Source organism: Cupressus sempervirens, chromosome 1 (assembly GCF_028749045.1).
Source record: "Cupressus sempervirens isolate cs-2001-9-10 chromosome 1, ASM2874904v1, whole genome shotgun sequence".
Taxonomy (NCBI): Eukaryota; Viridiplantae; Streptophyta; class Pinopsida; order Cupressales; family Cupressaceae; genus Cupressus; species Cupressus sempervirens.
The window spans coordinates 193,400,075-193,412,655 of record NC_143118.1 but is presented as its reverse complement, the minus strand read 5'-3'; the positions used below and the strand labels follow the sequence as shown (position 1 = coordinate 193,412,655).

Here is a 12,581-nt window from a genome sequence, read left to right as displayed (position 1 = left end):
CTCTGATATCAAACCCCTTTTTAGTACTTGGTGAATATCATGTGTCGATATTTTGGAAGACCAATACTCGTGATATCGAATGTGATATCAAATGGTGGAAAACTTCTGAGATATCAAATGAGATATCTGTAAAATTTGTCATTACTAATATTACCAATGGTGTAATATATTGTTTATCCTTCCTATCTAAGAGGGAGTGTTGATGTTTGATAGCTTTTGTCAGATAAACACACACACATATATATGAGATATAAATATATGAGAGAAATATATATATATATATATGATTAAATATGTTATTATATTAATTATCTGATTATCGAATATAGACATGTCCCATGAAGGGACATGTCTAGTCATTGCCTATTCTCAATATAAATGTAAGTGTTTGATGGATTTGGAAAACACATACCAAATAGATGGCTATGCTATTACATTTTCAGTGATCTTGGAAAATTTAAAATTCCTAATGGAATAAATATTGGGCATAGAAGTATTCTTACGTATTACAAAAGACTTGATCTTCACATATTATCTATAATTGTAACATGACTACTTTAATTTTTTCCATTATTCGAATTGTGATCGAAAGGATACAATGTTACTAAGGAGGGGCTTGTATAAATCCAATCTAATGAATTTGGTCCCAATAGAGGATAGGGGTCAACGTTCCGTTCGTGAAACGAGCTTGGACCTGTAAACTTTGAGAGAGTCCATGGATGGTATCTAGGCAACTTAGATAACACTAGCATCTTTCGATCATAAATCTAAATAATAAACATCATTTGGTAATTAAATGACTAACATGAACATTACAATTGATCTAAGAACTTCAATCATGATGGACCCGGAAAGGGGACATTACAAGTGGTATTAGAGCATGATCTTGCCATCCTGTAGGGTGAATACGATTATAAGCATTCCAATCATTAAAAGATCAAGCTATTGAATACATGTGATAATTTAGCTTGGAGACATGATTACATAAATGATGAGTATAAGTTCATGAATACAAGTAATTTAGTGTCAAGATGGGAGAGGTAGAGTAAATCCTCACGAGATAGGTAGATTCCAAGATAGGTAAGGACATGGGTTCCAATTCCTTGAGGAAAGATTCCAAGATGGGTAATGTCATGGTTTCGAATGCCTTGAGGAAAGAGTCCAAGATGTGTAAGAACATGATTCCAAAGCCTTGAGAAAATATTCCTAGAAGTACCAAAACGATTATTAAAGAGTACTTACTAATATTATTAAAAATGATTATTCAAATAGAATTGACCCTATAATATATTCTTGTAATGGAATAAATATTGGGCATAGAAGTATTCTTACATATTACAAAAGACTTGATCTTCACATATTATCTATAATTGTAACATGACTACTTTCATTTCCATTCAAATTGTGATCGGAAGGATACAATGTTACCAAGGAGGGGCTTGTATAAATCCAATCTAATGAATTTGATCCCAATAGAGGATAGGGTTCAATGTTTCATTCGTGAAACAAGCTTGGACCTGTAAACTTTGAAGGAGTCCATGGATGGTATCAAGGCAACTTAGCACTAGCATCTTTCGATTGTAAATCTAAATATTAAACATCATTTGATAATTAAATGACTATCATGAACATTACAATTTATCTAAGAACTTCAATCACGATTGACCTGGAAAGGGGACATTACAACGTGGAATTGGGTACAAGGTAAATTTTGCCTTATAATAAATAATATCATCCATTACCAAATATATGTCATCTTGTACTTTGCCATTAGTCAAATAAGAAGCAAACATATTCTTTATGACTGACAATAGTTGAGATTTTTTGTTGGCTGAAATCTCAATGAGTGCGAGAGAATGAGTGTTGTTTTCCTCAACAAAACATCGACAACAACATTTTCTTGCCCTTTATATACTCAACATCAAAGTTGTAAGCCTCGATCTTGCTTACCCACATTTATTGCCTACTCATTTAGGTCCTTTTGCTCCAAAAAGTACTTGAGATTGTTGGGATCTGTTTGGACCACAAATTTGGATCCCACTAGATATTGTCTCAACTTGGTAGTGCGTGCATAATTGCTAACATCTTCTTATCATATGTGGAATGCAATTGTCATTCTCCGCTTGGAGATCCTTGGAAACAAGGATAAACAAAGACAAACATATTTTTTTTTATAAAGATAAAGCATAGATACATGCAACTACAAACATAAAAGAGATCACAAGGGAAGACAAATAACCAAACCACCAAAGATCCCCAAGCATTCATCACTTCCAAACGCAGCCATATCCACTTACATGAATCAATCATACAAGGTGCATCTCAAGATCTAATCTAACATCATAATCGAGGTTCATTTAAAGCCCAAATCCTAAGTTCCTAGGTGATTAAACTGTACAAGTTCTATTTACCATTCACACCATTAATAGGATGTCCAAAATTAACATTCGAATCCTATGCATCCCATAGGCAAATTGCCAAGGTCTAGGGACCAATAACTCTCAAAAGGATATCCAAATCACCTATTGGCATTCATCAGACAAGTTGGGAAATACCCGCTGTTTGGATGTATAGGTTTTCAGAGAATTGCAATACGATACTCTACATAACTATAGTACGATACTTCACCAGTATCGGACGATATTTTTCCAAACTGGAGGCAATACTCTACATAACTACAATATGATATTTCGCTAGTATTGGACGATATTTCTCCAAATTGGAGGCAATACTTCACTAGTATCGTATGATATTTCTCCAAAATTAGAGGCAATACTTCACTAGTGTCGTACGATATGTTGTTCCACTATCACCAAGGTTAGAGAGCAAGACTACAAAACTAACCGAGGAAGCAAATAGGATTAGAACTTGCACATCGGGGAGTACCCAAACCACCAAAGTCGAGGAACAAGCATTCGAGACCATCAATAAGCATAAAGAGGATCTACAACCTCACATAACATCATACTACTGTAATCCATGATAATCAACATCCTCAAAGAACCAAACTATATCAACCTTGCTCGTTTTGTGCCAAACATAATGGCATCATGAGACCTCAAGGATCCTAACCATACCCCCGAGCATGAAATCTCACTTCGCCAAGAGGATCCTTGGTGTTACCTTATGAGTTCCAACTTACTAGTAATCAAATATATGCCATCAATGAAACATGAAACATCCAACATGCTAGTATATCAATTGCATTACTAATCCATAGTAGTGGTAAGGAACATCAACAAAGCAATAAGATACAACATCATGATAAAGGGAAGCATCAAGTAACATAACAAGCATCATCTAAAAGATGATATCAAATGCATCAAAACTGTTAAAATCAGACTTCTTGACTGTGAAGAGATTATTTAATTTCTGGTCCACTCTTTTATAAGAATAGTATCAATATAAAGTCCAATATCTATTCTTAATATGGCTGAGAGTCGATATTTCTTCAGGCTTCTTTTACATCTAATGAAATCAAAAGTATGTTAGAGTCAATATTTTATAATGACTGTGCACTGCAAATAACATCAGAAGACTGTGGAGAAAGTATGTGTTCATTGATTGTTTTTGCAGTGGTCGAGTGGTTAAGTTAAATAGGAATACAGGGAGCCATGTCCCCCCGATGGGGAGTGACTCCACCATGGAGTCACGTCCCATTGGTTACATGGCTCCTAGTGGAATATAACAAAACAATTTCCTGTAAACCTTACTCATCAACCAAACTCAGTCGACATTCCATTAGCTGGTCAAACCAGCATTAGTCAATTGGTATTATAATGATTTGTTATGGTATAATACTATAAAGTAAATGATATAATATTTAGTTATATATATATATATATATTTCACTCTAATACATATACCAAATAAGAATATAATATAAAACATTATGATAGTATATTACTCAAATATAGTTCAATATTATTTTATCCTAATTAAACTAACACATACACAAAAACTACAACATAAATCACAAGGAAACATACTTCATAATCATTGAAGCACCTAGTAAACATTAGCTCTAGTCTCAAGACTAGTAGTAGACTATATATATTTCACTCTAATACATATACCAAATAACAATATAATATAAAACATTATGATAGTATATTACTCAAATATATTTCAATATTATTTTATCCTAATTAAACTAACACATACACAAAAACTACAACATAAATCACAAGGAAACATACTTCATAATCATTGAAGCACCTAGTAAACATTAGCTCTAGTCTCAAGACTAGTAGTAGACCATTTTTGTACATTGGTACCCAACAATGGTATAGGTAGCTACACCTCCCTATCAGGATCGACCACAAACAGAAATAACAGTTACATGCAAATATAACCAATATTAGAGAATAATAAAGCGTACAAATGAGAACACAAGACACGAGGATTTAATGTGGTTCACCCAATCCCTGGGCTACGTCCAGCAACAAGACGTCCAATATTATTATTATTTAGTGATTACAATCCGCAATTCCTTACAATTTGATACCGCTACAAGAAGCTACAATATCACCATACATTATGAAAATCCCTAACCCTAAGCCATTTTATACAAGCTTTTGCTGCTTACAAAATTAGGGCTAAAATAAGTTGTCCAATAGAAAAATAGCAGCGTACGCCTTTTACAAGAGTGAGTCATTTTTGGCTTCAGGGGTGTTGACCCTCAACCCCACCTTGTACTACGACAGGGAGTGCACCATCCTGTCTTGGGGCTGCTGCCCCCAATCCCCTTGACCTTGGCAGTGAGTGTGCTAAGTTAGCATACAAGATTGGACTAGAGGACTCAAGGTGTTCCAAGGTGCTTTGGTAGTATGCGCAACAAGCAAAGAGGACTAAGTGGTCTAAGTCACTCGGGGGAGGATGAAATGTTCAATGAGGGAGTCTTGATGCAAAGTAGTGTAGTGCATAGCTCAAGGAGCATGCATAGTTGAGCAAGGGGAGTTATGGTGGTTTCTAGGCATTTAGGGAGTGACATAATGGTGATCAAAGGGGTGATCTGGAGAACTCAGAGAGTTGGGATCACATGTGGCTAGTGTTACTGGCAAGAGTCTTATGGGGGATGCCAAGGTGAAGATGTGAGGGGCTAAGTCAAGGGTTTGACATGAGCTGGAAAGAGTAGAACTAAGAGCTCATGGATGCGTGCAAGGTGCACCAAAGGAAGAAGAGCCAAGGAGGTTCATCATGCACTTCTATTTTTCAAGGGGGTGTGTTTATGCAATAAGGTGTTATGCCACTTGACGGAGATTGTCTTATATTCTGGTTCAAAAACATTAACATGCTATCGGAGTGGATTTAAGGAAATGATCTAAACCAGAATAGGACATTTGGATCCTAGAAGAATCATGATGTCTAATGGGTGTTGAATTTTCTGTTTGATGATTCATTGCAGGTGTTTTAATCTCAGCTATTGAGGCTTCACATGCAATCTTTTGTGTTGGGGTTCGAATTCACATTCTCTGCCTGCACTTTAATCGTGTGATGGTGAAAGATCTATTGCGTATTGTGAGGAAGATTAAACTATGAAGAAATAATTATTTCATATTGATCATTAATTATATATATTTAATTCATGCAATAACATTGAGAGTAATCATGTATGCTTGTAGCATTAGTAATATTTGATTCTGTTACTATAGTCTCTAAAATGCTTCTAGGATGGACCAAGAAACATCAAAACTATGTGAGATTACATGCAAAGTCGTGAAAATGGGAAATGTTGCTTACAATACTGGGGCTGAATTGGTTAACTTCATAAAAGAGGAAGAACCTATTTAGATTATCATTAGAGGAAGAAATGCCATTAAGAGGGAGACTATTCAGCTGCAGAAATCAGATTCAGAGGAAGCTTGTGTGGTGGAGGGAGAATGCCTAATTTTTGCAAGCTCGTGTGGTAGTGTGACCGTTAAAGCTCCCTGTTTGGTCAACTTGGAATCAAACTCTCTTATTGTGATAATCAAAGTAGTGAGAATATTGCCCTTGCTGAGAGGGAGTCTCTGTTAAGAGAGAGTCTTAACTATCATTATACATGTTAATGAGTACTTCTCTGTGAGGAAGAAGTTTGAAGTGAAATCCCTTGTTAAATTGCTCTTTGCGAGAGAAGATCAAAGTGAAATCCCTTGTTCCACTGTTTGTGAGTAGGCATGGTGGATCCACCTTCTGTGAGTATGCATGGTGAAGATGCATTCTTTTTTGGGAGAAGTCTGAGGAGAAAGCCCTTGTCCACTCTCTGCAAGTAGACATGGTGGAAATGCATTCTTCCTTGGGAGAAGTATGAGGCGAAAGCCCTCATTGCGAGTAGGTATGTTAGATCCACCCTTAGCAAGTAGGCATGGTGGATGTCATGTTGAAATTCTCTGTTGTATACTTTTGTTTATTCACCTTCTATGAGTAGCCATGGTGAATGTCATACTGAGATGATAATATTATGTTTAGAAATCTGTGATGAGATTTTGTTATTGATACTCTTTGGTTGCAGTTTCATTGTGCTTGACAGGTTGAGACACACTATGACATTTGAATGATATCTCTCTTGCTAAGAGAGAGTGTTAATGTTTTATAGCTGCGAAAGATACCATTCTTCCTATTGTTTGCAGTTTTGTTACATGCTTAGTATGATCATTTTCCTCCTACCTTGTACCATGTGGGTGCTGACTTGGCATCGGTTACATGTGGTCTTTTGTAATCACCGTTGAGATTAAGCATTCACCATTGGCAATGAGTATTCAATGTTGGTTACCATCTTGGCATTGTTGTGTATTCACTGAAGACTCGAAGAGTATACACTGCTTTAATGTGCTGATGTCCACGTGTCTGCAGAAAGAGGTAGAAAGGCTCACTGTGTGGTAGATATTTCTTCTTTGTTATGAACATTGACTGATTCTTTGATAATGGTAATGTCTATTTAGTTTCCTATTCCTTATCTTGCTCTCCATGTCTAGTTCGCCTACAACTTGGAAAATACATGATTGTTTCAATGTTTTGTGTGAGAAAACTCAAGTGTGGCTTTAGCAGAAAAAGTTATTTGTATTTCGTGTCTGTGAAAAGGTTGTATATCAGTATTTATACGATCCATGTCTACATCAGTTTGATTTTTTGCTGAATGATGTGTTAGGATGATCATTTTGATGTCAAATTGCTAAGCTTCAGGACTGCAGCATAATTATTGTTCTTGCTATCCGTATATTTCTGATGATTGTCGAGAGTCAACAATCTTGGAGAAAGACCATTATTCTGAATAAGCTTCGAAGCTTTGTAATCAATTTTTGAGGTCATAATAAAGCAGGAAGTTTATGCGGTGTGGCTGGGTTTTTCCATGGAGTAGTAGGGTTTTCCCAGGATAATAACTGTGTCATCTGTTATTGTATTTCTAATTATTGCATTCTTATATTCTGGTTCAAAAACATTAATAGGAACCATTATGGATTTCTTTTGAAATTCATTTACATAAGTCTCCACATGTCCTACTTTCTTAAGTTGGGCCAATTCTCTGTAATAGACTTCTGTCTCTGCAGCCAAAGCGAGTAACCATCCTCTTAACAAACTCTCCGTAGTAATGTAGCATGGTGTGGTCCCGGGAGACAAATTCATGGTGCCACCAATTGTTTGCTACTCCCTCTAGGTGCATGGTAGAAAAATGTATTGCTTTTATCTTCTTCCATGGGTTTAAGTGCCAAAAATGTGTCCAACTTATGAACCCATGACCTTGCTGATATCTCACTGGTTCCATTAAAGTTTGGTATAACTATTTTGTTCAATGCATCCTTATACTCCATAAATTGTGTGCTGCCTAACTGGCCCTCTAAGCCTCCTGTCTTGCCTTACCAGGCGGTTTTTGGCCTTGTCTTACACTGGTGCATGAACTGATTTAAGTTTATTAGCTGCCTTACATCAGTGAGTAGTTGCATATATTCAGCTTGTGCCACCATAATTTCATATGTGATGTGTGCCTCTTCTTCATCTTCTACCTCTGGTACTGCTTCTTCAATGGATTGTGGCAAGAAAATTGGTCTAAGAGGTCAATCAGATGTGTTGCCTTCTGTTCTAATAGTTTCAGAGTCTGTCCTAACACAATGTTCATTCCCAGCATCTCCATCTAGGTTTTGTGTATGTGGGTGCTGGACACTTAGGTTTCCGATTTCAGCAAGAAGCTGTTACTGAGATTGTATAAATATTTGCATCAGCTGTTTTTGTTGTTGTGCAATTTTTTGCCATAATATCCTGAAAGTTCAGTTGATAATTACCCTCATCATTTCTCTGTTCCGCTATGTTGCCTTGATCAAACCAGGGATTCTCTTCTTCAGATGCTTCTGACTGTTGATCGGCTCTACTTCTGGTGAAGTATCTATATGATCCTGTCCCTCTTGAGTGCATATGATCGATTCACTTTGATATGTAAGTAATTAGAAACAACATGCAACCACACAATCTGATATGCAACTGATTCGGATACCACTGAAATAATCCTTCCTTGGGGTTAAACCAAAATTCTATTATTTATTTGAAAGAGATTGCTTCACAGCAACAACAGAAGAATTTGTAATTTCCAGATACACAGATAACTCACACAATGGTGAGTAATAGACAACAGAAGATCTATCAGATTCAAGGAATTTATTACAAAATCTGAACACGCAAGTAATTATCTCCAATTTAGAACATACCAGAATATTGAACCCTATTATTATCAACACGAGTATTCAGATTTTTGGCGTTGCTTTCCCAGAACCATGGCCTGATTTATGGAAGCTCACGGCTTGCTTTTGAGAATTATGATCTTCAATTGGAACACCTGTGCTGGCTTTGCGTCCAGGACAGATCATGCTACTGGAGTTGTGTCCTGAACAGACATATGATGGGCAGAGAAAAATATGATATATCATGATAACAACTTGGATGCCTATTCTGTTCCATTGAATGCCTTACATATAGTCTCCTCGGTGTAAAAAGAAACCCTTTGCTTTCTTTCTAACTTGGAAAGTCATTTGATTGGTAATTACTAGTTGCGTTCCTACTTGCCAAGTCAAGAAAGCATGTGATATGGATATGAGATAAGTTTGACTGGGAAGAAGTAGATATCATTGAAACTCTAACTACGCCCATGTCCATCACTGAAAAATAAGACTTGTCCCATTATTATTTTGCCTTAGCCTACGGGGAACTAAAAACAAAATAAGCTTAGCATTATTAACTTAAAAGAAATGCTAGATGAGGGGGTCATTACACTTTGACAATCCCTATGTAAATACATGACAGGAAGTGTCACTGACAATTCAGATGTACACTAACTTTTCTGATTATCCTTTAATGACTAATAGTAATAATGTACGTTGCAGCAAAAATCCCACACCCTTTTTTGATGCTCATGTTTCAGTGTTGGTATGTTTACTGTGTGGAAAGAGCCATGTGAATCATGGGGAAATGTTTGTGAAATGGAGATGTGCCAGGTTGTTAGAGGAAATGACAATGGTATGTGTGAGACATTTCAGGGAACATTTCTGGGGTTTGTTGCATCAAACTTCTAAACCCTAGTTCAACACCTTCTGTCTGAACTTGTGCCCCACAAATCAAATCAAAAAATAAATTGAATTAATATCCTAGTGAATGAAATGCCTGACACCATTTCCTGAAAAATGAAGCACTGATATGAAAATGGTAGAATAAGACAAAGGTGCTGTCCTCTCCATTTTGCTACTGATATCCTTCCTTCCTGCTGAATTTCTCAAGCTAATAATGTGATTGTAGTGGGAATGGTATTGTTGCTCATGTAGTTTAACTTCGAATGATCCTGGGGATGATGTGACTGTCCTCATGAAGAGCTATATAATGGTGTGTTCCAGTCCTTTACCATCTGGATTGTGAAACATCTGTTTTAATTTTGGAAGTCTGTAACTATTTGTATTTTCAATTTTTTGGGCCTTCTAAAAAATAGTGTATTACTCTTTTTGTTTATATTATATGTTTTTAATTTTTTTGTATGGTTGCTTCGTTGTTAATTCATTATAGAGATCCCTTGGAAATTGGTGCGTCCTCTACCCTTATTCATTACTGTTTTTTTACATATTATTCATTCCAACACGCAAAACATTGAATTCTTTGATGTACAGATTAATTAAAATAATCTTAATGAAATATCACGAATGTTGTTGGAACTCTTATTGTTGGTGATGGCATAAGCTGGCAAGATGAAATTCCCAATGTATCTCAGATGATGTTGGCTTGGATTATACATGGGTGACTGCCTGAACAAGTTCAAAGAAATCATTTCCTGGGATAGATTTTGCACTCCACAAATTTGAACAGTAGTTATCAGACATTTTTTTGCAAGACTATACAAACAGAAACCATTAAAAAATATTAAAACAGACCTTGAACTCTACAAATGTAAATAATCTGTATTCAAAAGTTAAAAATGACAAAATAGTGTATTTGCTTTCCTAATATTATAAAAATCATATAAAGGTCTTATAAAATGGATCTTGGAGTCATTTTGAGAGAGTATAGAAATTTAAAATTAAATAGAAAATGATTATTTTTGCATTTTCAGCGGAGAGTAGTGTAGGATATGTCTAAACTTCCAAAAGACTTTTTATATACTTATATTCTCAGCCTAAATGACATGTTTGGTAACACAACACTGTTCTTGCAGATTGAATATCCAGAAATAGAGGAAGGCTCTAAACCAAGGCACCGTTTTATGTCTTCATTCGAGCAGGTAATGTCCACGTTAATAATATTATGAATTATTTCTAATCCAGTTCACTTACCTTTTTCTTATGTTATAAAACATTAGTATATATAACTCAATGCTTATGAAATCCCCTCATTTTTTGTTTTGTGGTAATTTCTTCATTCTTTCTATTATTGGAAATTGTCAACAACACTTCCACTACACCCTGCCTCCCTTTAATAATTTCTTTACTTGTCCTCTTTGGGTCAATTTTTAATGTTTCTGCTCTTCCTCTGCCTCCTGTTTAGTTCGCTAGTGTTTGCAATTTACTACTCTCTGTTCATCCTGAGATGGATCATGTAGTGTGATCTGAAGTGCCGATGTCAATAAATCTTACACAGTTAAATGCAGAAGCATACATTACTTTCACTGATATTTAATTGTTGATTCAACTTTGTAGAGGATTCAATCATGGGATAAACGATACCAATATCTTCTATTTGCAGCAGAGCCATATGAGATTATTGCATTCAAGGTACTAAATTATTAATTCATGATATCTAGCAGTTCTCAAGTTTTTCATGTTTCTTTCTTTTTATCCCTTGAATTCTATAAACTCCTTTTTTCCCTCTTAACAGGTTCCAAGTACAGAGATAGACAAGGCAACCTCTAAATTCTTTTCTCACTGGGATCCAGACACAAAAATGTTTACGGTTATTCACCTACTTTGTCTCTTGATATCTTATATATTTTGGTCTTTACATTTGTAGATTTCTGTTAGGAACTCAAGGCCTTACTAAAGTCAAGTATAGAAGTCCATACAGTAAAGTCAATTTTTTTTATAATTTTGAGATACAACGCAGTGAACCCATACATCTATTCCTGAATTATGTTTTCTGTGCATTGGCAGTTACAACTATACTTCAAAGTCAAGACGATGGAATCTAACAAGGGTGCTGCACCTTCAAGTACTAATGGTTCTTCAGCTTCAACTGGTCCTCCCAGGCAACCTCCTCCACCACCACAAGGAGCACCCCCTCCTGGTGGAGCTCCTTTGCCTCCACCAAGAGGACCTATGCCCCCAATGGGTGGTCCACCACCACCACCGTCATCAATAAATGGACCACCTAGGTCTATGCCTCCTGGTGGGCCATTCACAAACCAAACAAGTGGAGGCCCCCCTATGCCACCACCCCCTATGGGTGGAAATCAGATGGGAAACTTCACTCCTGGAAGTCAGATGGGCCGTCCTCCCCCACCACCTCCACAGGGTTTCCCTATGCAACAGCATCAAGGACAGGGAGCACAACCTGGGCTGCCACCACCACCACCAAATATGGGCCACCAAATGATGCAAAGGCCACCTCCCTCACAATAACTAAACTGCGGAAAATACAATCTAAATGGGAAAATGCCAGTGAAGTTTATGTGAAGGGGAAAGTGTCTATTGGCATATTGGAATACCACAGAAGAGTTTTTTTGTAGCTCATATAGTTTATTTACAATAGCTTTCCACCACACATTGCTTTGTTGAATCTTGCTTATTGATACAACCAAATGATGCAAAGGTCACCTCCCTCACAATAACTGAACTGCTTGTAATTGAATCTAAATGGGAAAATTCTGGTGAAGTTTGTTTGAAGGAAAAGTGTCTATTGGCATATTGAGATGTGACAGAAGTTAATTTTTTGTAGCAGAGTTTATTTACAATAGCTTTCCACCACACATTGTTTTGTTGAAATGGCATTAACTATGTTGAATCTTGTTTATTGATACGAACAAATGTTCCAAAGGCCAACTCCCTCACAATAACTGAATTTCTTGTAATTCAATTTGAATGGGAAAATGCTAGTGAAGTTTATGTGAAGGGAAAATTGTCTATTGGCATATTGGAATT

The 12,581-nt window shown here is 36.3% G+C and overlaps 1 protein-coding gene across 1 annotated transcript in view; it reads left to right on the top strand.

Annotated features, from left to right (window-relative positions):
• Window positions 1-12,332, top strand: part of LOC149576769 (uncharacterized) — a 46,020-nt gene extending 33,688 nt beyond the window's left edge. Inside the window, exons 4-7 of the mRNA XM_089819794.1 lie at window positions 10,664-10,729; window positions 11,145-11,219; window positions 11,323-11,397; window positions 11,595-12,332. Coding sequence (XP_089675920.1) covers window positions 10,664-10,729; window positions 11,145-11,219; window positions 11,323-11,397; window positions 11,595-12,062 — 684 coding nt within the window. The 3' untranslated portion in view covers window positions 12,063-12,332. The remainder of the gene's footprint in view (window positions 1-10,663; window positions 10,730-11,144; window positions 11,220-11,322; window positions 11,398-11,594) is intronic.
• Window positions 12,333-12,581: the final 249 nt, after the last annotated feature.